This window comes from Dermacentor silvarum, chromosome 3 (genome assembly GCF_013339745.2).
Source record: "Dermacentor silvarum isolate Dsil-2018 chromosome 3, BIME_Dsil_1.4, whole genome shotgun sequence".
Classification (NCBI taxonomy): domain Eukaryota; kingdom Metazoa; phylum Arthropoda; class Arachnida; order Ixodida; family Ixodidae; genus Dermacentor; species Dermacentor silvarum.
Window position 1 is genome coordinate 191,435,379 of NC_051156.1, and position 27,975 is coordinate 191,463,353.

The window sequence follows — 27,975 nt, forward strand, 5'->3', positions numbered from 1 at the left end:
TTCACTAAAAGGCCCCTTGCAAGGTCCATTAACACGTAGTCCTGAAATAGTCAGTGCACTGGTCTTGGTTCAAGTGAACCATTCACTTAAATGGCTTCTGGTTACCACTCAGTGTGCACATACTGCACCAGTACTGGGCTTTCCTGTTGTGGGTTTTTCCAAGAACCATGCCATGCACCAGCATTTGCAAAGCTTTGGTTAATGCCCATGAGAAGAAAACTGCTTGCATCATGTTTTTCGAAACAATAACTTAAAATTTATTTCTTTATGTACATGAAACGTGAAGGTAGATCATGAGCAAGTTCACTTTGGCTTTGGAGGCCATGCTAGAGCGACTTCATTGTGAAGACTCTCTTGTATCCACTCCAGGTATTCTTTCAGCAGGTCTGCTCAATTTCCATGCAAAGAGAAAAAGAATGGTTACTGCTAAACATCGGATTTACCACAGACTCTGAATCGGCATTAAATCGCAGCAATCCAAAGAACTCCGAACTGTCTGGGATACACACAATGAAATTTGCACATGCACAAAACTATACTCCGTTCCACCAGCTATGCACACTGCAGGAGAAGCTACAGGTTTCGTCAACCAACCAGAAGCAGCACTCCCCACTGTTTGTCTGATCACCCTCCGCACAACACTGAATGAACAGAAGGATCACTGGCATACAATAGGCAAGCCCCTGCAGTCCTTTCTCTGAATGCACAACTGGCTCTTGTTACCGATTGGCTGATGCAAGCCCTAGCTCTTGCTTCCCTGCACAAAGTTTGCGAGAATATGTAAAGTTACTTTGCTTGACACCTCGCCTGAAATCTGAAGGGCTGCATTGCCCCCTGGCAATAGCGGCAACCATTTTACTGCATAGCAGTTGAAAGCTCAAAATCAGGTTTGCTATGTCTGCCTGCTGAAAAAAAAAAAAAGCCAGCTTACAAAGTTACTACATATGTATTTTAACAGATGTGCACATAGACCTATGTGCCATTCTAAACCACGTATGCAACCCCAACAAGGAAAGAGATCATGAAAGGTTGGTGAGGGCGACGGGGACCGCAGCCATGGTTCAAGAGGAAAGAATGGGATGCCTCAGCCATGTAGTGCGAAGAGACGAACTAAATTTCCAAGGAGGAGTAACTGATGAAGCCGTTTCAGTGGCAAGAGAAAATGGCATATGAAAAGGAGGTCTGGCAATACTGAGAAAGGTCTTGCAGCCCAGGAACTGAGGATGCAGTAAAAGAACGCTGCCAAAAACAGCAACCCTATGCACAAATGGAAAGCGGATCATGTGAGCGAGGAAGCTGGCAAGCGGGAAGAATTGTTCCAATAACTTGTGGCATGTCATGAACTAGACACACTGGTGCAACCTAGAGGATTTAACAGCTATCAAATGGAGAGCTGAAGTTAAAATGTGGTAGAGATATCTCTTGCAAAGAGTTCAGAAGTGCTCAAATATGCCCCTTATGCATTTTTTAATGCTATGCAGCCGTCCTACTATATGTTGGATGCAATGTCACACATGCAGTTCAAAATTTTCAAGCATGACTGAAGCACAAGTACATTGTATAACAACAGGCAAACACACTTGAATGACCATCTGCCATCAATACTGTATCCTCACCGAGCTTGCTTTGCTATAACTCAATCATGCTTAAATTTGTCAACGTGACAAAGGTGTAAGATAAGCTAAAGAAAATGTGTTTCGAGGGTCGCACTGGTAGTATGTTTTGAGGGTCAGTATGATTGTAATTATCACTGAGGCATACTCAATGATGAAGGAGATAGTAGGTAAACGAAGGGGTGCTCACACTTCGGCTCTCTGTCCCACAAGTCGCACAACTTCTGTCTCGAGTCAGCAGACTGGGAAACCAAGGCCTGCAGAAGGTGTTCGGTTCGGGGCTGCAACCTAGAGACAAACCCAAGGACGGGAGTCAACAATTCAACAATACACACAGTAGTGCTGATCACACTATTCTTAGATGTGGGACCCTTCCCTGTGGCAAATGCGGAAACACGAACGCACGCCTGGCACATGTGCAAAGGTCACCTTCAGAGTGCAAGAGCTGTCCTGGCTTTTGTCGTATGAATCAGTGACAGCTGAGAAGGGCACCTATTTGAGACAGCACTCTAAATAAAAGAAAAAAAGAGTGAAAAAAAAAAAAGAACGCCAGGCCTCTGAAATGGGCCACCTGCTCCGAGGTTAATGGAGTCAAAACAGCAGTGGTAGCAACATGATGGAGGAAATTTGATCACAGGGTATGTACATCATCAAGCTTTGCTGTTCGGCAGAGTTGAATACGAGATTAGTCATTCAACCATCACTACCCTGAAGATTTTAGGAGATATAAGACAAACACTAATGAAGTGAGCTGGGAAATGTTCTGTGGCTGCTCCACGTCCTCTGTGTCTGTTATGCATCATCTAGCTTGGCTCCTTGAAAATGGTGATGAATAATTTCTCAAGCTATTCACAGCTTGCCTGTTACGATGTCGAACACTAATCATCCTCATTACAGCAGTTTGTCTAGTGTGCGACCTGTAAGTGAAATTGATTAGCTTTTATTCAGCGCAGATGCACAGGGTGCTCCAATTAGATAAACCAATTCAACAAAGAGCAAGCTATTCTCAAATGTCTGGTATGCTGTGTTGTCCATATATGCAACTGTTTCTGATCATGTGTTTTATATGCACTAGTGGTAGCACCAATAGATCAAAAATAAAATGGTCTAGGGGTTGTTCTATTCTTGCAAAACCTAGCCGCGAGGTTCAGCATGGCACCCTCTCACTGCTGAATAACACGGCAACCTATTGCTGACTGAACTGACCGTGCCCAACTCTTGATCATGGTGATGGGCGGCGACAGGAGTAGCTTGTTGTACTTTTTGAAAAAGGGAAGTACGTCTCCTTGAAGCAGGAACCGTGCGAACCACCGGAACTTGTCAAGGCCTTCGGGGAATTCCTGTTCCACGGCCTCCATCTGCCATGTGTGGGGCCCTGTAAGGAGCACGCAGGCAGCCATTCAACGCTGGTGCTTAGGAAGCAGTAAAGGAAGAGTGTTGCACTGCAGGCAGGTACAGCCTGTTTTGCACACGCCATTGCACTAATGATGTAATACTGCGGTAATTTGCATGGCGTATGTCTTGCTCAAAACAATATATATTTGCATTAGATTATACATTGCATAGGATGAAAATTACTAAAATTTACACATCACTCGTAGCTGCACAGCATATAATTAATCGCCTCAAATAAATTCCAACGACGTGTTTGTCTTACATCAGGCTCATTTACATTGCCAAATCTAGCGCCCACGATTAGTGTTCGAAGTAAGGAAGCGATTGAAACGTCCATTATCAAGATAATCAATAAAAGGCCATTTACAATAGCTGGGTGACATCTATTAGATTATTATATGATAATTATGTAAGGCAGATAAGCTGCTTGAATTAAGCAGAACTCCTCCTTTGCTAAGCCTCTTTCATAATCCTTGATATAGCTATTCTGTGTTGTTCACCGGTGGTCAATAGCTGGGCAGGGGCGTAGCTTTTAATTGCAAGACATTTCTTTTTGCCACTCACTGCCACAGAACGAATTATCAGGAAAGGTTTACAGAGCAATGAGCAACAGGTTTCCTAGGCACAACACCTAAATCAAAGGGGACAGAAATGACCTAAAGATGTATAATTATGATACAAATGGAATATTTTTCACACTGATGTGCGTTTTAACAAAATTTGTGGCCCAATCAGCAACAGCACGATACTGTTTGAAATAGCAGCTGTAACAAGGTTGAAGATAAAAATAAATATCATTAAGATCACCCAGTTTCATTTCTGACTGCAATATCAATAAAGCGCAAAATCTTTTAAGCTGGTAGATACTAGCAGTGTAGTGCCATTGACTTCCACTTTAAACAATAAGGTTTGCTTGAGGCATTGTGTGAGACCACCTGTAATACTTATGTGGTAAACAAAGAGCAACAAAATTAAAGCAACTTTCATAACAAAATGAGAAACTAGTGTAAAACTGGTTTGTTTTGTATGCATACTCTCACAAAGACACTGTCTTAGATCACAGAGGTAGACAAAGCTTGTAAGTAGACATATTGCAAGGAATAGCGCAAATAAAACATGGACTGAGGAAGGACACAATGCCTGTGACACACGTAAGAGGCATTCCTCAGTTCGTGTTTTATTTGTCCTATTCCTCACAAAATTTTGAACCAATAAGGTCAAATTACTACTATTACAGAGTATGGCGCATCTGCAATCCTACATTTAACATACAAACACGTTTACCAATTGAAGTTCGACTGATTTATTTCTAGCTCTCTTTTATTTCCACATATGACAAGTGCCACTTGGAGCAGTAATGAAAGTCCATGGACTAAGCACAGCAGTGATTGCTTATACAAAGTTGGCAACATGAGAAAAGAGCCAAGGCTCGACTTCTCACCGAACGTTGATGTCACAGAGCAGAGGAGCTTGTCTTTCTTGCGGTCATAGCGTGGCGGTGGATCTTCCAAAGGAGACGAGAATGTGCAGTACTTTGGGGCGTAAACAGGCAGCCACTCGGGTTCCACTTCTGCGACCACTGGAAGATGTAATAATTGAGAAATAAGAATGCATCTCCCTAATGCATGTGAGGACTACACGTGGAGTCTGGTGCAGCCACCTATTGGAGTGTATCAAGGTGCACAGATGCAGCAATTGGCAGCCCCTATCAGCTCCATACAACTGTGCATGTACTAAGCCGAATGTTAAGGGGGCCCTGAAACACTTTTTGAACATATCAAAAGAACATTGCCGATCTGTTAACCGAGGCTCCTGTGAACATGTGAGCCAAATATTATTGCACTACATGCAGCAGGGAATTTACAATCTCGTGTCAAAAGCAGGGAACATACGCTTGCTCTCAAATCAGCAATGTCATCATCGAAAGCAGTTGGCTGACCAACACTATTGGCTGATTTCGTGATCACGAGAACATTCTCAGTAACACAATTATTATTTTGAGTTAAACAAATGAAAAAATATGTATGTCTGCGATATCAAAAAGACAGAAAAACAATTTCATCTTTGCACTGCGTGTAGCCACGTCTGCTGCATGTGGCCTCCAAGATTGCAGCGGCGGGCCGCGTAGCGTAGACTACCATGGCTGCCACGGGGGGCCGCGACGAGCCCTTTCGTTGCCATGACATTCGACTTTTGTCCGGGGCTTTGCCCTCTTAGCTTCTCCACTGTGTAGCTTCCAGCGTGCTAGCAAAGATTAAAAGAAAGAAGAAGCCGGGTATGGGTGCGTTAACTCCACTTATAGCTGAAGGATTCGAAAAATATTTGCGTCGTGAGATTTATGGGACAACATACTTTAATTGTGAGCCATTTTATGATTAGTTACTAAAGTGTTTCAGGGCCCCTTTAAGGTTTGCATCAACTGAGCTTTTACAAAAGCATGTACAGGCAAACATGATTATAATGAAACAGGCTATAATGAAGTAAGTAAAATACCCCTCGAAATCCTCATCTATTGCAGATTCCTATTGCAGTAGATGCAATAATGGATATAATGAAGTAATTCTGGCTGCCCCTTCCACTTCGTTATAATGTACTACTAGTCGGAGATAACAGAAGAGGTCCCAAGGTAGACTTTTGGAGCAAGTCTCCTGCACGAAATGTGCAGTACAGTAGCCTAACCTAAGCAAAATGCAATGAATTAGGCAAAAATAACATGAACACTCAGAACGACCAAAAGAGTTGATCAAAGAGAGCTGTTTCCTCGCTTTTATGATTTCACATATGCGTTTCCCTCACGGCTTGTTCCTATCCCTACAAGCCATGTGAAGTAGCGCAAACATTTGGTTGAAGGTGCTTCCACATGTTGCCGTGCTCACCTCGCATAAACATCTTGGTTGTCTCAAAGATCTCCTGGTAGAGAACAAATGGCGGCTGCTTGCTGCTCAGCACAGAGTTGGGATGGATGAACACGGGGCCATCTACTTCCATGCTCTGCGTGGTGAAAGTACAGCGTTAAGAAACAAAGACAGAAAGCACAACAAACAATGCCTGCCTGCAGATATTATTCCTACACAGGGCACCAACGGTAGCCGTAACCTGCGAAAACTTTTGTTTGCGCTCAATTGACCATTTTCATAATTGTAGAGCTAACCTTCCTGCAAGGCAGTTTGCCGAACTAATGGTAGCATAGCCATCTTCGCAATAACGGGTACGAGTAAAGTTTTCTTGTCTCGTAACATCGAAAATGTAGATGTGGTTCTTGTGTTGAAACCTCGCGGAAGAGACAAGCCCCGGCATCTGCAGCCAGCATTTCGTCTTCATTTGCACCACGGCCAGTGCCTCCTCTAGATGGGCAAATGTCTATTGCAGAGAAGCACACTTGAAGTATTTACACGGGGCTCAAGTTAGTAATGAAACAACGCATGTGCGCAGAACTCACTGAGCCACTCGCAAAACTCTACAGCTACGCACACAGCTGCTTGCACACAATTTGCATGTCTCACCTTATAGGCATTCTTTGCAATGATGTTTTCTGTCTGACTGCACCTCTCTTCGTCCGTCATTTTCCTATATGAAAAAAGGAGGGAGGGAGGGGACAAAGAAGAGCTCAAATATGCAGACAGACAAAATGTCGAGGTAACTTGAGAAAGTGAAGTGATCCCTTTTCCTTTGGTAACAAATTCCCACAATAGCTTTTCATTATACAGCATCTTCAAAATGCATTTACACTACTGTGCACTAGGAGTGAAAGGTCACTAAGAGCTTTTCACAGTTATTGATTTACGAAATAAGTTTGGCTAAGGCAGCTTGAGCGTAGGTCAGAAACACTGCTCGAATCAAAATTATTTGTCACTTGAGCGTAGGTCAGAAACATTGCTCGAATCCAAATAATCTGTAGCAACAATAAAAACGTTTCTTTTCTCATCAAAGTTTTAAGCTGAAGGGTCCAGCGATAGTCATACCACATACTTGGCAATGTGGTCACTGAAGCCCATGACCAGAACCTGACGAATGAGTTTCGCCTGCAGGTCTGTTGGTGGCTCCATGGCTGGGTCGACTGACAGGTTCAGGTTGGGAATGAGTAGGTTCACTGAAGAAACCACAAAAGAACAAAAAAGCAGACACTGCTATAAATCCACGATCCCCGGTTGCTTTCGTTGACATCAACTTGCCTAAGCTTAAGTTGTTTTCCTTCTTATTTTTTATCTTTCCTTATCTTAATTTATTCTCTTTGTACTACCTGCTTCTTCGCTGGTCCTGCACACTAGGTATGTGCCAAATTACAAAAAGAAAGTACAAGTACTACTACTACGACTACTGATACTACTACTACTACTAGTACTACTACTACCTACAACAGTTTGCAAGGACATAACAGTGTTTTATCAGAAAAACAATTATGGTGAGAGTAAGAAACATACACTCGTTTGTGAGCTGGATGCGAAGCTTCCTGATCTCCACCATCGCCTTGTAACGCAGACCGTGGCTTTCACAGAACCCAGCCGTGCAGCCGACAAACTCGGATGCACCAACTGCTTTGAGCAACACCATGACATCCCCAAGTGCCAGAGAATGACCCTGTGCAAAGACAACAGATTACTTGCAGTGAGCCAGAAGAATAAGAGGACCCAAGGGGCTCAATTTCTTGTTAGTCTCAACTGTACAAAAAAAAGTCACAGTTTCACCTGAAAGGCAAAGCAATAGGAAAGCATTAAACTACAAGAATAATCGGCTCTATAAATTGCAGTAACCATTTGCTTAATTAAATTACCAAAAATGATGTAACGCAGCCACAGGCAAACATGAACAGATCTCACTCGACAACATTGAACACTCGCTGTCACAACATTGGCATGATGAAAAGCACCATCAGCAGGGAACGAACACTTCGAGCTGTGTCTTACTTTACCGTGTCTTGGAAACTTGAGATTACGTAATCTCCAATACTAGGTGAGTGTAATACAGCACACATGAAGCCACCAGCCATCTCGGCTCACCCTTAAACTTTGCACCAGCCCACAGACTACCTCCAAGATATGGCATGCAGGCCACATATGTGCTCAGCCGCGCAGCCAGCCATGCAGAGCACAGCTGGGCTTAGAAGTGAAGACGCACGCTCTACTCTCCGAGAGCGCACTTTGTCACGTGACCTCCAACATTGGGCGTACACATCAAGCCACCATCCCCTTTGGCTTGAGTGAGATCTCGGAGTGAATTTTGGACGCCCTGCACCCCTAAATTTAGGTTATTGTCGTCACAGAATAGCAGTAGGGGTAGGCAGTGGCACCACAGGAATTGTGCAGGTCCAAAAAAAATCAGCCGTCTTAAAAATCCAATTGACAACCTCGTTTGACATTTTTCCTGCCAGAATATACATTTTTAGGCATGTGTGAACTGAAATTAAAAAACATTTTGCTATGCCTTAGCCTATAAAACATTTTCACAAATAGAAACTTTTTCGTAAAACTATGCAACATTAGTAAAATCGGAGAACGAGCCCAAATTCGTAAAGCTCAGGGAAAAGCTTGGGAGAGTTGGTAGGTATGCATTATGAATATGTGCGTGTTCATGCACATACACCAGTGGAATGTTAGAATGTACGAATACCGATGGGCAACACAGTTATCAATGCAACACTGTTGACAACAAAAGGAAGAACTCTTGCCAATCAGGAGCTACCATACCAGAATCACAAGGTTCAACATCATTTACGCAATAGAACATGCCACATTAATCTTAAACCCAGTTAGCATTACGGGCAATTCAGCTGGCAAACGCGGGTGTGGCAAAATGTGCTTACCTGTCCTGCCCACATTTCTCGAACTTTCTTCCACCTTGCTTGTTTATCCTGTGAAGAAAAAAGAAAAAGCTCAGGGTGTATACATCATTCTGCTATTTAATCTTGTAAGCTTACTGACAATGGTCCACGCATGAAAGTTTCATCCATTTTTTCTACCAGGCACATATGCAATTTCACTCGGAATATTGTTGGTTGTGTTTCAGTTTGTGCATGTGTTAAATGATACAGCAACGCAGCTTCCATTTGAATAAAGAGCAGTATGAAATTTATTAGTTTGTTAATTTATTTGTGAATACAGACTCTGGGTCCAAACAAGCAGTGCCAGGCGGCAAGTCAAGAGAAAAAACACAACGCAATGTTTGTCTTATTTATAGGACTACAATTGAATCAAGGCAATTCAGAGGTCAAATTCAAGAAGCTAGAGAAAAAAAGAAAAGTCGTAGCAAAACAAGCCCTCTAGCACCCTGTTGTCAAACAACAACATACTTGCTTGTTGCCTTCTGTAGAGGAAAACCCCATGGAAACAAACACAATACTACCACCAACAACAGCAAAAAGCTGCAGTTTCGCCCGAAAGGCAAAGTATCGATTGCGATGGCAAATTATTAGACAGCTGCATGAAGTAAGGATAGTAGTTTTATCAGCCGTATAAACTTATAAACATTCACTTACTAAAATTAACAAGCATGGTGTCACGCATGCACAGGCAAACATGAACACATCTCACTTGATGACTGCGGACACTCACTGTCGTTACGCTGGCGTGAGAAAGAGCAGAAGCAGCAGCAAGTGAACTGCACTCTGTGCTGCCTCTCGCCTCACTGCGAACTAAGCAGCAAGAACACAGTTCACACCAAGCCATCAGTTCTTGGCACTCCCAGAATCCGTACCCACCGCAGATCGCTTTCGAGATAGGTCCCACATGGCCACGCTCAGCCGTGCCACATGCTGCTGCCCCCTTTCCCTCCCTTCCCCGTCTTGCACGATGGAAGAGGGTGCGCTTCCTCCCCTGCACGTGCGAGATTGAGCTACCATGTTTCTCAGCTCACCTTCGCACGCTTTCATTCGCACCAACATATGGCGTGCGACTGTGATGTTATCGTACCTGGACTTTATAGGGAACATTATGACGCATGCGGCGGAAACGCATCTGGAGTGTCCATGTAATTGCTATTGCAATACAAACAATATAGTACCTGCTTGTCGCCTTCCGTAGAGGAGAACCCCATAGAGATGAACACTTCCTGTACAGTCATGGCAGCCACCACAGCGATGATGTAAGGCAGCAGACCATGTTGGTGCGACAGGGCCAGCATCTTGGCATAGCGGGGGCTCACAGGAAAGCACGACATGGCGCGCCCCAGGGGTGTAATTCGTGCACTCCACTCCCCTGGAAGGCACAACAAATGTAGGAGTCAGAAATGACCCAAATCAATTGGAATCTGGAAGCGCTGGAGCGGGTTGCCAAGGCAATGAGGGGAGGAAGACGGAGAAGATAGGAAGTGGACATCAGCAAGGGCAACTAAGGAACCACGATAAATGCTTGAAGGTTCACACAGCTTTCAGGGACTTCTACAACGAATAACTGAAACGCTCCATGCCTTCTTCATGGGCAATGCCAAAACATGCCAACAGTCTCCTTTCCTGCCCTACTGCAGGCGTGAGATGAGTCGTAGTGTGACACAGTTCATAGGAAACAGGGCCCGTGTAGATCCCATGTTTGCCATTTCACCGGGAAGAGTGCAAAGTCGTGTGTAATCCCAGAAGAAACACTACCAAGCATTTCTGCTGCAAGAAGGAAATGAAACAAGCATACAATTTGGCAGATCCTTGAAACGCGTTGGCTTGGGAAGCTCTTCCAGAGCGCCCATGAGGATGAGCTTCTTTTCAGCGGCCTGAAAAACAGGAGAGTGCCATTGTGAATACACCTCAAGCATAAAGAAAAGCACAGCAAAATGTAACTGATTATGACAGTTTACCTTGAGAGCTTCCTTATCAGGCGGTGAGGGGTAGGGAAAATTCACGACCTTGTCTATGTTCATCGCCTGTCAATGTAAGGAGCAGGCATTATGAAATCAGTTATACCATATGTGCAAACCCATATTTCACGCAATAGCACATGGTGACTATGCCGGGTGTTTTTGAAATGTTTGCCTGTGGCACATAGCACAATTCTAACCCTTCATCAAAATTACTCCATTAAAATTAAATTATGGGGTTTTACGTGCCAAAACCAGTTCTGATTATGAGGCACGCTGTAGTGGGGGACTCCGGAAATTTGAACCACCTGGGGTTCTTTAACGTGCACCTAAATCTAAGTACACGGGTGTTTTCGCATTTCGCCCCCATCGAAATGCGGCCGCCGTGGCCGGGATTTGATCCCGCGACCTCGTGCTCAGCAGCCCAACACCATAGCCACTGAGCAACCACGGCGGGGTCAAAATTACTCCATGAGACAACCCTTAGTTCTATGAGAAATCTAAATACTTCATTAAGTAACATAATTATGCTAATGATCTGTTTAATTAAATTACTTTACAGCACACATTTCAATCTACAAATTATAGCCGGTGAGTTCGCAAGGCATATCCACTTGGAAGGAATTCTCAGGACTGCACCAGTTTCGAGATATTAATTTTCAAAGTGTCCGACGAAATGCATTGGTGTTCCAGTTACTTCTTTTAAGAAAACACTGTTTTATGCACTGAAGCACAAAAGTTAGCTTTGAAATTGAGCTTTGCCCCAAACTACCTATGGCTTTGTGAAGAACTTGTACAGACAGTTCTCATCCAGGTGAAACAGACATGCACATTGCATTTCCTCTACATTAACTGTGTGATACCAGTGCAGCCAGGGATTTTGCATCTGTCTTTCTTCTTTGACTGCGTTTTCAAAAAAATTTGTCGTCCACCAAACTTCTTCCTACATGCCCTGCATTCCTGGCCTAGTCCAATAAATGACCCTCACTGCCTGTCATTCAGCGTTCGCCAAAGACCTTTAGCCAAAGAATTTTAACTTACGAATGAAACTCAGCAAGAAAAAAAATTAAATATATATATATATATATATATATATATATATATACATCTTTTTTTTGTTGGTTGCCTGTAGCCAACCCTCATCCATAAAGAGCCATGACCAACCAATTCGGAGAAAGGCGTAAAAACGAACCTTCATTTGTAGGACTAGGTCCTCGACGTGTCTTCGCGTTATTTCAGGTGGTGTGAACTTCTGGAATTCATCGTTGAACACCGCTGATGAGTACAACCTTGGGTGAAAAGAGAAGGAGAGAGAAAAAGAGTGAGAGACGAAGCTCTTTCAGCTTTTGTGATCTGGCTGTGACAAACTAGAAACACGCACAAGGACGAGAGGGGGGTACGGGTTTGCTGACCTGTAACAATGGCCAGGGCACGTTCTGCCCGCTCGGCCAGCCCTTTGGTCGGCAGACGCTTTGGAGACCCAAGATATGAGGAAAGCAGATATTCCGGTCACCTTGTCGTAGACACGCATTTTCACCTGGAAAAAGTATTGCACCCTCGATTTATGTGAGTGTCACGATTCTACAAGCAAGACAAGCACCAACAATGTGACTGTCTTCTGAAAAGCAAGACTAATTAAGTTCATCTTTGCAATGTAAGGAGAAACCCCCACGAGCTCAATTACTCTCAGAACAATTCATTTGAAACTTCATTTTCATAGTTTATGAATGGCACCTAGGTCTAGGAAAGCCTATACGCAGTCGATGATGACGTCTTCTTAAAACACAGAAGAGCTAGAGAGCTTTTGTAGCAACAATAAAAAAAAAAAAAGAATAAAAGCTTGATTCTGAGGCATGGACACCATTAGCCATAACCACTGTGCATCATAAACTTAGGATCTAGCGGGCAAGCAGCAGAATACACCCCAAATAAACCACTGTGATACGAAACCAGAGATACATGTGTCGGTGAACACTGTGTCACTAACAGTGAACAACAAGAAAGGAGAAGCGCATGCAAAACAGTGCCTGCAGTTTTGTATAAAAAGAAGTAGCTACAAGGCAGAAATACTGGATGCAAGGCTAAGCAGTTTCCCACACAGGCAGACTTCAACCGAATCGCTCGTCCCTGTGGAGGAGTCAAACACTAAGATAGTCACAGAATATTTTTAATGAAACAAAGATTCATGCAGCCAAATGATCTTAGAAAAAAAGGCCATGCGTGGCAGGCACAATGACTATGAAATTAATCTATACATTTGAGCTTTCCACAACTGTATGAGGAAAGTTTTCATGACAGAAAAAGCTGCCAACAGTGACTAAGAAGAACCTTGTCGATCTGAGACGAAGTTGAATATGTTGACTAGTATGCTCAGAGACAAAGAAAGAAAGAGAAATAATAAAATCGGAATGTACATATAAACAAACAAACAAACAAACAAACAAAGCTATACAGCTTTGTTTGTTTATCCGTGAAAGGATATTTAAATAACTGAAGACAGAAAGAACTGCTAGCAAAAGAAAAATTAGCAGACAATAATTTCCAATATCTTGCCTTGCCAGAGTCCACGACATATTTAACGTTTGGAATGGTCAGGGATGTTTCACCAACGTTGGTTGCAACAACACATAGCCGGGTGCCTTCTGGTGGGGCTTGAAACACCTGCAAGCATCAGAAGTGCTATTGTCAATAACACCACGACAATGAGAACCTCACAAGAGCAAATCAATATTTGCTTGAGGAAATGGCAAACGCGGATGAATGGCCGCAGGAATATTACAAATGCCTTCGCTTCTTTTCACAATCCTGATTTCTTTCAGTTTGCACAAAAAATATTTGCCTTCCTGACTGTCATTAGTTAGACATGAAAAAGTGATAAGAACAGCTTTTATAGTAGTAAAGCAAGGTATCACAAGTATGAAAACTACCACATACTGTATCGAAAACAAGTTCAGAGCACGAGATTGCTGATGATGCTTTCAAAGTGAAAGCAGAGCCTCAAGTATACTTTAAACTGCATGCACCCCATCTCTAATACAATAAACACTACAATTAAAGAGGCTGCTGTTTATCTTAAACACAAAGAAACAGCTGTTCGTAAGTCCAAGTAGGTTCCCCCTATTTTTCAACATCCCAAGCATAATGACATTGGTGAAAACTGTTAGAAATTTAATTAAGGAAAAAGTAAGGAACAAACCTTGGCCTGCTTTTCTGAGGGAAGCAAGGAGAACAGCGGAAGAACAGTAAGCGGCTGAACATTCTTATTTGGAGCAACTTCCTCCATGAGGTCATCCTCTTCAGAGGAGGAGAGGTCACCATCCTCCTGATCATTGTCTTTTACAAGTTCTTCCAATTGCCCTTCATCTAGGGGTACCACAGAATAGCTGCAATGATAACAACAAGCGAGATATGGCATTACAGACAAGTTCATGACACCCTGTTTGAGTTGCATATTCGCCGTGGATGAATATGTCATACGAATGGACTAATGCCAGGCACTTGCTTGGATTGACTGAAGCTTTCAGCGCACTAGACGAGGACCAGAAGTAGACTTGAAAAACACGAGCGCAGCTGTGTGCGTTTCATGTCTGCTTCTCGGCCTCGTCGTGTGTGCTAGAAGCTTAATCATGTCACACCAACATGCCCAAACAGCCACTTTAGTGAAATGACTTGGAGGCATGAATAAACCATTCAATGGTAACATTATTAAGTAGGTTTCAGCATTTGCCACTGCTCAACAGGAACTGTAGTTCTGATGGCAATAAAATATAATTAGGCTGAACTATGCTTTTAAAGCTTGGAAAACTGAACTTCAGATGTTTTGCCTGAAGAAAAAGTAACTTGAAACGACATATACCTTACTAGTGTCAGTCACGTCATGTTCCAAAAGCTTTATGCAACACACTTTCATGAGCTAAGAGATTGCACAAACCTACTAGGACAATTCTGCCAAAAGAATGTTTCCATTTATTTTAGAGTATTCCCCTCACCTGATATGGGCATTGGAAACTGTTAAGTGTTCTATATATATATATATATAAATATATTTGAAGACCTGCAGTGTTCGATCGTCAGAGGTCTGACGACTGAACACCGTAGGTCTTAAGATCGTATCTTGCACCGTGTTTCTTTATTATTTCAATTTTTTTCCTTGAACAGCTTGGATAACGTTAGCTGGGACATACGATAGACCAGGCAGTGATGATCATACCTGAAAAGTATTGCACTTACGTATGATGCAAAAACAGCTGAAATTTAAAAAATAAAGAAGCCCATGCACCATTTTTTTACAAAAGAGCTGAGTGTTCAGCTCACCAGATGATTTTACATGCGTGGCACTTCAGCATCACATGCTCATAGTGCACAAACAGCCAGCAGCAGTGCGGACTTGTGGATTCCCTTGAAATGCTGAGATGGTTTTGTGTAAACCATCTTCTTAATGTTCCATGCAAGAAGCAGGACAATAAAACTGCATACGTTCCCAGAAAATCAGCATGATGTGGAAACCCCTTCAGCGACCCACATTATCTACCCGACCGCGGATTACAACGTCTCTGGGATCAACCAACTTTTCCTCTCTGGAATGAGTCCAGGGGTCGTATTCTGTGAGGATTGCCTAGGCGATACTATCGCCTTTACGTGACGCAGTGCTCAGCCAGCCAATCAGTGCCTGCCTGACGGCGATACTATAGCCGAAAGTGATTGTCGCAGAATACGTCCCCTGGTTACTGTTGAACTATCTATGATTCTATGGTACCAGCACACCTTACTCGGCAAGAAGCTAACCGAGCAGACGTGCCAAACCCCAGAAAAGAAGGCAGAGAAAGCTTCACTTTAACAAAGAAATGCGCTTGAAGGCGTACATCTGTTGCAGTGAAAATGTTTAGGAACCGTTTGTTCTTTCAATGTGGAATTCTGTAGAGAATGAGGCCAGTCACCGGCACATCTGTAGCGGTATTACAAATAGAGCTGTGCAAGGCAATTCGGCAATAGAGCGGCAAGACAAGCTGTTCGGCAAGACAGCAGCACCCAGCAGAAGCAGCCACGGTCAGCAAAGTCCAGGAGGGTTCACCTAGAAAGCGTGGCTTTAAAACAGAGTTGAGCCATCGGCTCCAGTATGAAGAAGACAGGAAGGGGAGTGTCACTTGAAGGTGATGGTTAAGGCAATGGGAGAGAGCCTCTGCTGTGATGAGGGAAGCACACCTCCTCGCACCATGGCCTCACGACATTTGATTTGCTTTTAGCTCGGCTACTACTAAACCATCTTTGAAAATTCTCACCGCAGAATGCTCCCTGCGTAGCGCTTTACAACGTCCAGTGTACAACCAAAATTTCCTACGCGGCCTGGGTGAGGGGCCCTTTCAATGACATCTCGGTACACCCAGAAACATCAGGACAACAGGTGCTCCGACTTTGATTAGAGCAAGCGGGCACTCACTCATCCAGGTTGACACCCTTGGTCTTTGCCTCAGCCTTTGGAGGAGCTTCACTGCCTCCAGCTTTCTTGACCTCACTGAAACCTTGGTTTGGATCTCCCCCATCCTGACCGTGAAACCCATGATTTTCAGGAAACCGTTTCTTCAGCTTCCGGCACAATGTCAGGACCTCTTGCTGTCCTGTGACAAAGACTAGGATGCCTCCTTCGGGTAACTGTTGGTGGATCTTGCACACCTACAAAAGAAAAGAGTATAAACAGTCTTTCTTTTTAATTTTCTTTTTGAAGAAACAAATTTATACATTTCCAGTCACAAGTGAGCGATTGCTCAGTGTCAATCAAATCAATATTCAGAGGACGCATTCCATGAAAAAGTCTGGCAAGTGTATAAAATGCTGCTCGACAAAACCTATCACTTAAAAATCTGAACACATAAACAACGAAAAATGTTTTGCTCACTGCTCTTGTTTCTCCCATTGCATATTTTACCAACAGTTCATTGACTCATTTAAAATTGTTAATAGTTTGCATGACCACATTACCTTTATCTTTAACTAAAAGCCACCATTAATAAAGGATTACAGTGTATAAAGGATTACTGCTTATAACGTAAGTCACCTGAGTCGCGAATATCCGCACTATAAGCGGTACCGCACTATAACTAAAACAACAATTTTATTGCGATAGGAATTATCTGGACACTCCAGGTGCATTTCTAGCTGCCGTAGCTGTTGCCGTGAGCTTCTGTATAAAGTCCAAGGGCAATAAAATCGTCGCCGCGCGCTGTATGCTATATGTGCGAGTGAAAGCGTGCGAGGGTGAGCCGGTGATTGCGTCTCAATCTCGCACATGCAAGGGAGGAAAGCGGGAAGGAAGCGCACTGTCTTCAGTCGCGTAAGGCTCGAGGGGGAGAGGTGCGTTTACTCTGAGCGCGCATGCCTGCCCACAGGGGCCGCGGTATCTTGAAAGCCATCTATGACGAGGGCACAGTCCACCGTGCACTGTGTTTTCGCAGCATAGTTCACTTTGATGCGAGCGGCAGCACGAAGGTCAATTCGCTCACTGCTGCTGCCGCACTTCCTCACCATAGGGTTCTGACAGCAAGTTTCCACGGTCATCGAGTGAGATGTGTTCATGTTTGCTTGTGCAGTGCGTGACACCATGCTTGTTAATGCGCAGAGAGCCGCAGTGACGGACGTGCTTTCGCGCGCTCCCGCCATTGCATTATTCTGCCCACTCCTCGTGAAGAATGCTGGGATGCGTGACCGGTATGATGAGCAAAATTCGTGTTGTGCCCCCGCGGTACCCGGGGACGCAGGCTGTACATGTCGACCTGTGGCTCACATCGTGCCCATACGTTGTGGCCCTCTCGCGGCCGCTACAGCACTCTGGCTTGGTGCGCCGGGCGAAAGATATCAACGGAGCTATTCATGCGCCAGCAATGTTGGAACACGCCCGACGGAGACGCGCCGGCAGCTGCACTGTAACCGGTATTTCGTCTCCCACAACTGCACTATAAGCGATACGTGTGTACATGGAGTGCTATAGGAAAATTAACGGGAATCTGAAAAGACCGTACTATATCCGGTCCTGCACTATAAGCGGTTACATTATAAGTGGTCTATACTGTATTAATAAATAAAGCAAAATTATGATGCACTTTACACGTTACAATGATTCAAACAGCGGCCTCCCCCCAATCCACAAAGTAACAAGATGTAAAAGTAACAGGATGTAAAATTTGATTTGACAGGAAAAACTTTCATGTAACGCAGACAATGACATACACAATATATATTTAAAAGGGGCCCTCAACCAACCCTATTGGTGAAAACACGGAGCCCGTGGATAGTATACGCTGCTATGAACATCTCGGCATGGAGCGTGGAGTTCGCAAGTGGAGCACAAAGTCACCCCTTTCTTTCAAATGCTCTCTTATCAACATAAGCCCGCTCATCATTCTTTTCTAAACCCTTTATTTCGTAATATCGCAGATTCCCATACGCGGATGCTACAGGCCAATAGCTGACATCGATCAAGATGGGTGTTTGGATCAGTGTGCTTCTTCCTACTGTTACTGTGTATATTTATTGACGCAGTTATATAACAGGCTGAAGCAAGCAAAAATCTGCTTTTCAAATTTCAATAAGAATTACGTACTTCCGGAAGAAGCTCACGCTCGGCCGCCACCACTCGCGTAGAAATTAAACTTTACCCACATTGCTTATTGGTGTTGCAGCCGTCGGGTCTCCCACACATGCCAGCACGTGATGACTCCTGGCAGCCTCTGGCTAGACGCCCTGGCAGACATCACTTCCCATACTGAGCAATTGACAGCGCTTCAAAATGCGCAAGTTGGATGTGGCTGCAATCTATCAGTCAAGCTGGTGCAGGACAAAGCTGGTCCGCACCATGTAGGATTGCCAGACTGGAGCAGATGAGTGCGAGCACGCACTCAATCGTCTTCATGCACAAAGCAAACACTGCGCATACGCACTACAGTCCAACAGTTGCATGTAGCTGCAGTCTGCTGGATGAACGCACTGCGGCTCTCTGAGGACAACCGCATTTGGCACGTAGTAGGCGCCAAAATCGAAAACAGTGGTGTCTACGTGAACATCCAAAATCAAATTTGAACTGTGTGCCACGGTGACGTTCAGTTCGTGGAGCGTTGTGGGCACACCCTGCTCCACCGTAGCCTTTGCAGTGCAAGGCATTGAAGAAGGGGCGGGAGCACCGCGAAGGTAATCATAGGAGACCTTTGACTGCCAGTAACTCTGCTTCTGCTGAACGCATTGAAGTACTTTTTGCGGCAAAGTATTCCTGAAATAGTCTACTTTAACTGCAAATGCATTTCTCGACTTCGATAAAAAGTGGTTCAGGGTCCTTTTAAATGTCACTCGCAGCAAAATGTACAGTACCAGTAAGCAAATGTCTTCCATGCAGGACAATTAACGAGAATTACTATACCGCATACACTGCACCACTATCATGCATAAAGCCTTATCAGCAACAATTTATTAATCTAGAAACATTACTTCAAGCAACATGACTCGCTTGGACATCTCAGCTGGAGGTGTTTACCTTGCGGTATGCTTCGTGCATGTAGTCGTCGGGTGTCCGCTTGTTGAAGTGGATAGTTACAGGATGCTGCCTGGAGTCCACCTGCAAATGAACAATATGTTTTATGCCAGCATTTATTCGCAATGTTATATATTTGATAGCCACATTACATCTAGTAGAGGAAGGCAGTCAACACACTACAAGCACTGTTCAGTAAAGCAATGATGCGTGCAAAGTGTTTTTCCTGTGCTGTCTCTCTCAGTGGTCAGCCCTTTAACAGTTTCTTTACATTGAGAAATTTGTTTTTGCACCTATGCTTACTTAATACTGTTTATGTCACAAGACAGAACAAGCGTAACGATAAGTATTTATTTGATATACCCTCAGGGCTGAAGCATTACAGAGGGGAGTGGGAAACAAGAAATAGAAGACATAGAAGACAGAAATTGAAGTGGAAGACAAGTGAGGGTGGACACAATACAGTGTTCGTAACTGCTTTGACGATGGCTAGCCATAAAATCAGAAAAATATCTTGTTTAAAACAGTATGGAGACAGCTTGGCATGTAAGCACTAGGCTATGGAAGGCTTGTGGAAAAGTGCGATTTTAAAGTGCAATTTCAAAGTGCAGTTTGCAAGTACTGTCATTCAAGGCATTCCTCATTGCAGCCCGTCATGGTGCCTAGATACCATGCTCCCGCAATGCTGAACAAGCCTGTATGGCTTTGATTCCTGCACACTAACTGCAACACTGCACAACTGGCAGAACAGATGAAATGCTCTTCAAATAACAGCCTGTGAAGTAGGTACCAGCAGCCTTCTACCAAAATGGCCCATACATTCTTTGGCAATATTGGCCAGTTGCCTGCTCCTCAGACTATGTGACTCCTCCTGTTGGAAGGACAGGTCCGTTTGATTCGCTCTGCACGTTGTGAAATAGCCTTCGCTAGCTCCTGCAAAGCAGACCTGGCACTACCTGTGGATCCCGCACTACCTCTCCAAAAACTGCAGGAAATGCTGCGAACTCGCCTTGTTAGAAGTCTGCACTACACACATAAGAGAGCGGTGGAGCGACAACTGCCGCTGTATCTCAACTGGCAGGGCACCACAAGTGTCATGATGAGGTTCGTGGGTTCAACCCGCACCGGTTGTTTTCTCTTCCTCTTCCATTTTTCTTCTCCTTTATCAGGAAAATGAGCTTTATTGCAAATTTAACCAACATCCATATTTATTCATACCGTATTTTTGCACATCTAACCTAGATCAAGCATTCAAGACGTGTAACAGTAAAGACATGGCGCAAGTTTTTTGCAAATTTCGCCTTGAGCGCGCGCCACACTGCCGTGAATCCACACCTCAAGGCAAGGTTTTTTTCCATTCAAAGTTTTGTTACCTCCGGGGTAATCGCATCCTCTCCTCACCCCTGTGTATATTAAAGCTCCCTTCTCCTCCCTTTTATGGTTGCTCATTCTCCTCTTTATGGCTCACTATTTTGTGTTTAGTAGTCAGTGAAGTGCACGCGGTGCCGGCGAACTAGAACACTGCTCAAGATGAGCTGCACTCAATGGCCATCCCTTACAGCATAGCAGAAATTGAAGATTATCAGCATCGCTGAAGAGGGTGGAATGGAGTCGCTGGCTGAAGATACGCCGCGGACAAGCCGTGCATCCGCGAATGGAAACTAATTTTGCAAAGTTGTGAGCATTGATGTAAGCAGACTGTTTTTGCAAAGGTGTGAGCATTGTTGTATGCTATTTCCACAAGTTATATGCGCAAATTATTAATTTTTTTCCCAGGCAGTTGTAACTGGGGGTGCGGGTTATACATGAAAAAATACGGTACATTCAATTTAAAAAAAAAAAAAAACTGCTTCTCTTAGGCTTTGTTTTGCTTCAATGTCTGCTGACTTCATACGACCATGACAATAACTGACACAACAGTTCATGCAAGCAGCACTGCACCCCACTTTCATCGTTTGCAAGTGGAAATATGTTCATTCTGTGTGGCCAAATTTCAATACAGAAGTTTGCGGCAAAGACTAGACGCACCTTGATGACGGGCGGGGGCTTCTTGAAGAGGTGAGTGTTTTGTGTGAAGTCCTCCACCCTGAGTGTTGCCGACATAATGATGAGTTTCAGTGGGCTTCCTTTCTGCATTGAAATGACGGGAATGCAGTAGCACAAGTTTTATCTTCCATGGCACTTAAGTACAACACACTAAAGATAAAAATACCTTGATGTGTTATTAGTAAATTACACTTCTGTAATACCAACAAAGCAACTCTTACCATGACAGGAAGCTTTATCAGCACGAAAAGACACAAGAGTGAAATAATTGTGGCGATGCTGCTTTGCGGTTGCTGCACTAGCTTGCCCTGACGTCATGGATTTTGATGGCGTCTGCTTGAGATCAGTTAATTTTTTTTTGCAAAAAATGAACTAGACTGTATCCTAAAAGAGCCACAGACTGAACCTAGCAAGCTTTGAGAACTTTTAGTAGGTCGCCACGGCCGAAACATAAGAAAATGCTTTGAAATCTATGACGTAAAGTATAAACCGCATTCACGCGATCTTGCGCACGACAGCGACAAGCGACGCGATGGAGATGGCTGTCGCGGTCGCTCGTCGCCTACAAGTCGCACCGCATGCGAGCAACGGCTTTGAGTGACGTCTCCCCGGTGTTGCCGGTATGAGGGCAGCAAATACTCGCCGAAACTGGCGTGACGCTTGCTTTATTAATTTAAGTTGATGTGTTTTAGAGTAAAGAGCAGCATAAATATTTCTAAAGGTCTTGCACTACGTTATTACCCTTGCACGTATCAAAATCTAGTCGTTTGCTCATTCCGTGCGACAATCGGTAGTACTTGACTGATGTATATCCAGTTACGGTTTCGCGCTATTGGCTAGTCGCTTATAGCACTTCTGGGCGACGAGCGACGAATTCTAGATTTCTAGAACCGAGCGATTGAGCGAAAAGACCAAGCGATCTGTTCGCGCGACGGCCCGTTTCGTCGCTCGAAGCCGTCACTCGTCGCCGTCGCGCACAAAATCGCGTGAATGCGGTTTGGGCTTAAAGCTGGCTTAGCGGCGCTGGGCTTTTGGCTCAAAATTAGTAACAACATATATGGAAGCTTTGCCTTAATTTTGTTCTTCCAGCAACCAACCTTATGCTGAGGAATTAACACAAATAGAGCTTTGATAGTATATTTTAACAATCTAAATACACAGTGGTCAAAAGAATGTATTGATATGAGAGGACACAAATGTTTGTAGTATACCAAGATCACTCTTGTCTTTCTTTCTGCAGCATGGTCATACAACTCATGCTTAATTCAGAAATATGAACATTTTTTGTTGTTATTATGGTTCCCACAATCCTTATAAAACTTTCCTCTCAGATCCACAGTTATAAATTGAAAATGGTGTTAACCAGCCAACATAACTTTTGAAACAAAAGCTGCGATAGATATGTACAAACAATAATGCTACTTCTTGTACACCATTTCAAGACACACAAACTATGGAAAAAAGATTATTCATGAGGGCTAGAGAGGTTGCATTGGTGATTACCTTCTCCGTGCAAGTGCAAATACAATGAAAACACACATACGTAAAAACATAGTACATAATCCTCTGATTAGCACTGATGTTCAATATAGAGAGAATCGGATCTCTGAAATATGCTTACGCATTTGCTTCCTAATGCTTTTGTGGCTTCAACAGTGCAATGTAGAACAGATAATCTTATCATATGCACCTACACAGATAAATCATGTAACATCAGGTAAGGCTATGGCGCAAAAACTACTCACCCGTCGTCGCAGCGGCACGATTCTTGACAGGAGGCCAATCAGGATGTCCGAGTAGATGCTTCTTTCATGAGCTTCGTCAATTATTATTACAGAGTAGCCAGTGAGCAGAAAGTTCTGGCACATCAATAAGAGAGAGAGAGAGACAGAGTCAATGGAAAGAATTGATGAGGCAATGGCACTAAATGCTGAGAACAAAGACAAAACAAAACATATGCTGCCCAGTGGTTGTCATCTCCTTGTTTTTGTGTCTCATATTTTTCTTCTGCGTAAAACTCAACAAACTAATAGCAACCTAACTAGCACACCATACTGTATAACCAGATCTGTGATGAATGTTACGTTGGTGAGGGAACGTATTACAAATGAATTGGCACCAAAAACAAGTCCCAATTCTTCCCTAAGTAAGTGATCGAAGAAAAAATATTTTATGGAAGAGGCACAGTCGAGAACACTTTCAGCGCAGAGCGAGGTCTGGTAGGTCAAGAGTTAGTTTCATTGAGGAGACACTAGAATGAACACAGTATGGACACTTTGCACAGTACATCTGTAATGGCCAGCTGAAAACAAAGCTTTTAAAACGTGAAATGATGTCAAAGTGCACTTACATTTTGAATCTCTTTCAGAAGGACACCATCTGTCATGAACTTGATCTTAGTGTCGCCTGTGACATTTCCTTCAAAGCGGATTTGGTACGAGACCTCTGAAGAGGAAAGGCTCATCTCCTCGGCAATTCGCTTTGACATGGACACGGCAGCCACTCGTCGAGGCTCAGTAACGCCCACCATTTTTTCCCTGCAAGGCAGCAGGCAGAAAAATTTAGTCAGGATGCTGCCCATTTGTTTGATCACAGCTTGCTAAGGTGCAGTGCTGCAGCCAGGAATTTTTTTTAGGGGGAAGGAGTTGGGGTGGGGGGTGAGCACTTGGCCTGCAGTGGGAAGACAAGCGGGTGTCATCGCATGTCGTTTAATACTAGGTATCCTGGCACACAGAAAATTTGGAACGAAGAGAGGAGATGGGGGGAGGGGGCATGCCAAGTCCTTTCTATGTAATGAGTCAGAGTAAAGACCCTCACTATGCAATGAGTGAGAAGGGGAACGGAGTGGCCTGGCTAACACTCCTGTGACTAGATCGCATTTATATATAATAACCAAAAAAGGGGATGGGAAGATGCCACAGTGGTAGCTCAATTGGTAAGAGCATAGCACACGTAGTGATAAAATGTGGGTTCACATCCTACCTGCGGCAAGTAGTGTTTTCACCCACTTTCATTTTCCATTGCTTTATCATATCTACATTTGAATTAACACAAGTAATTCACCCATATGCTTTCTTTGGTTCCGTTGTCTGACGGTTTCATTTGATTGTGACTCCCAAAAATTGGACCCCTCAGTTCTCCTTCTCATTCATTACAAGCTTTTCAGCGTCATAAAAAAGAATAACAAGAGAGGAAAAGGTTTTTCAATTTCAGACAACACTCCCCTCAAAAGGCTAACAACTGTCTGTCCCCATGCATCTGTGCAGTTGGTAACAATGACTTATTTTTTTGCTTGTGAGGCATCTACTGCTACTGATGCTCTGCAGTTTTATTGACAGTATTTTACAGATGTAGTGAAGCAATTTTGTGAGTTGACAGCAATCGGCATACCTGGTGTATCCAGCTTCGTAAAGAAACTGGGGAACCTGCGTTGTCTTTCCTGATCCAGTTTGGCCACAAATCACCACGACATCATGTTCCGATATGGCTTCCATTATTCTTTGTTCTTCCGCCAGAATTGGAAGCTGATGCCGAGCATTCTGCAAAAGAATGAAATTTGAATGCAGCACAGCCAGCAACAACCAGAAGTGATGGACCTGTAGTCGTACTTTTATTATGTGTACCAACTGTGTTGCTACACATAATAGACCGCAGAATTCCTGGTGTGACACATTAGGAACTATACTCGGTGGTCACTAAAAGGATTTTTTAATGATCTCCAAACACACACGCAGATCACAGCATGAGACATGCTATGGCATTTGGGGCACTCCACAACAATGTTGAGAGAGTGATATGAGAAAGTAAATGCCCTTTGAAAATCATGTACTGGGTAGCCTTTCATGTGCTTGTATCTTGACACATTTATTAAGCTGCGTAACTTTCACTTGATAGAACAGGTTTCCATTGTTTTTGTTTTTTTTTCCATCCCCATTTAACATCCGGGTGACGTAGAGAACAGACCTGAAACAAAATAGGCATCCTGTTATAAGGCAACAAAGTTGACTTACTTGAATTTCTTCAGTCCTGTGAACGGGCATAAACACCGAAGGCGTGGAATGTCTAACAGGTTTCGCTGGAGGCTGCTGTGTGTTTTCCTCTGGTGTCGCTACTGAAGCAGCCTGAGCATCTTCGACTGTCTTTTCGGTTGCACTCTCTGTTACAGCATCGCTCTCTGGGTTGTCAGTACCCTCGTCTTTCCCATTCTCCTTCGGTTCTAGAGCAGCCTGGTTCTCACTAGACCCCTCCTCACTGGGCGATGGCTCGTCGTCGTCTGCTGCACTGTCTTCAGATTCAGACGATTCCGAGTCGAAACCTAAGACGTCGTCCCTCTGGATGCGGGCTCTCTTGGGTGCCATTCGCCTGCTCCCTTTGACACTGCTTATTCGTGCCGGCCCCTTCTTCTCGTCTGGCTGAGGCGCAGTCGTGAGCTCGCCGAGGCTGTTTGAAAATGAAACAAGAAACAAGCAAGTGAGGCAAGTCACTCTACTATGCACGTTTTTGTGAAAGGCATGGCAAGGTTGGTCAGATTCATAGAGACCGTGAATTCAGCATGAAGTGTGCAGACGATTACTTCCTGACAAACTAGGTGAAGTTCAAGTAACAAGACCTCTGAGGATGTTTCAGTGAGGCTGTGTGACAGCAAGACAGGAAACAAGGAAGTTGGGCAAGTGTGGCGCTATCGTACAGGTTCTCCCAAGAGGCAGCAGGGGGAAGGATGGGTAACCCAAATAATCCAGTCGGCAAATTCAGAGCCAAGTGTGCTGATAACCACTCCCTAACATGTGCTCTACAAAACATAAACTAGGTGGAATAAAACAGTGAACACAAAAAATATTAATAAAGAAATCCCCATGTATCTCTGCTTTCATTTGAAATGCATGAAAGCAATGACTACTTATCGATGACTAAAAGCGAATCACTGAACCTGTACATATTGGAAACATGAGGAAGAAAAGTAACTGCACAAGGACCCCACCCTTTCTATGCCACACTTATTAGCAGAATTTCGCAGCACAGTAAACATGTGTTTCTTTTGTAATTTAGACACTGGTCCAGCAGTTTGATGTTTTTGTTAGAAATTGCGGCCCCTGGGAATTCTCTTACCGTTTCAGACCTTTCGTCTGCATGGTGGATGTGGAAATCAGCATAGACAGCTCCTTCTGGCTGGCCTGTGACTTCTGCAGCTCTTCCAAGAGGTGAGCCCTCTGCCCCAAGTGATAAAATGTTCGAATAATTTTTTTTTAAGTAACATTTCTGTGTACACAACTACATAAATCACGAATGCCTGAATAGCCTGCATGTCTCCGAAATGGTGTCAATAGCCATGATTGTCACTGCAAAGTACCCATTCATAAAGGCACTAAAAGTTTAAGACAATATAATTAACATTTCCTATGCTGTGATAATCAGCTGGACGAGAATGGACAAGGCTGATATGCATTCTTTCTTAATCATGCAAAATGTGCACTGGACGTTACATTAACACAGCATGCATTACAACTACGGCACATTTACAAACATTATCCGGTTTTAAAGGTCAACACGAATTTGAAATCTTGTACATGTACATTATTTCCGCTGATGGGGCGGAAACACTATAAAATACGTGTCACGCCATTCCAATGAGAGACATAATTGCCCGCCCAGCCGTTAAATTCGAAGTGAATAATATCAACGCTGTTGTAAAAAGAGTTCATTGTCAACATCCCCCTGGTATATTTTCATATGTTTTGCTTGCACCATTACCACATCAGCGAAATCAGCGTGTAATAAAGTGATCAAAGAAACTTACATTGATCTTCTTGTTCTTCTTTTCCAAAATCTTCTGCAGAAGTTTCTTCTTCTTCTTGGACAGCTTTGGGGCCACCTTGACATCTTGAACTTTGCTGGCTTCTTTCTTTTCAACTTTCTTGGAAGGCAGTACCAAGGCATTGCTGTTGTCGTACTTGTCCTGCCTCACATCTAGTTCCACTTCGACCTGTAGGCAAAGTGGCATGCGATGCACTATTTCAGTCGACAGTGTGTTGTTGCAAGAACGAAACTTAGTTTAGTTTAGCGTTCCTGCTAGGCTATATAGTATACGTGACACATTGCATACGCCACTGCAGAAAATCCAAAACAACAGTGCGTGTTCTAAATTTCCAATGGAAAATAATAGCTGCTGAAGTTAAAAAGCGAGTGACAGTCTTGCTTTTCACATAACGCTGAACAATGCACAGCGCCACAATTTAACTATCAACCCGTTCATCTTTCCGCATTGAAGTCAACTCAGAGCATTGTTTCTGTGTCAGTCAGGCTTCCGCATATCGTTCAAAACCCTTACCCGCTAATACAAGGATGAGCAGACAACGCATTTGCGACTCTGCTAAGAGATCATGACAAGCACCACAAGTACGCAATTCTGACTGCCGAGATGGCCTGCAGTAATCCACATGTCTGTAACTAACCTCAGACGGTTTTTCGTTGTCTGTGGAGTTTTTCTGTTGTGAGCTCCTTGCTTTGGCATCGTATTTGCGGCGAGATCGACCCATCTTGCTGGAGATCGCACGACGCGCAATGCAACGCACGTGGATCAAGTTGATGTTGCGCGACACATTGTTACTATCATTACACTCGGAACCCGCT

At 43.8% G+C, this 27,975-nt stretch overlaps 1 protein-coding gene across 1 annotated transcript; it reads right to left on the reverse strand.

Moving 5' to 3' along the window:
* Positions 1 to 233: 233 nt before the first annotated feature.
* LOC119446328 (probable ATP-dependent RNA helicase DHX37) lies at positions 234 to 27,945 on the reverse strand. Its single transcript, XM_037710739.2, has 26 exons — positions 27,798 to 27,945; positions 27,143 to 27,328; positions 26,455 to 26,555; positions 25,359 to 25,788; positions 24,739 to 24,887; positions 23,699 to 23,885; positions 23,094 to 23,207; positions 21,331 to 21,432; positions 19,306 to 19,386; positions 16,225 to 16,457; positions 13,984 to 14,170; positions 13,341 to 13,448; positions 12,200 to 12,324; positions 11,980 to 12,076; positions 10,788 to 10,853; positions 10,625 to 10,703; positions 10,005 to 10,198; positions 8,809 to 8,856; positions 7,430 to 7,586; positions 6,978 to 7,098; positions 6,512 to 6,575; positions 5,885 to 5,999; positions 4,450 to 4,587; positions 2,820 to 2,988; positions 1,804 to 1,901; positions 234 to 386 (listed from the first exon to the last, which is right to left on the reverse strand). Exons 1-26 carry the CDS (start codon positions 27,879 to 27,881, stop codon positions 304 to 306), a joined length of 3,516 nt encoding a protein of 1,171 aa, XP_037566667.1. The 5' UTR covers positions 27,882 to 27,945; the 3' UTR covers positions 234 to 303.
* Positions 27,946 to 27,975: the final 30 nt, after the last annotated feature.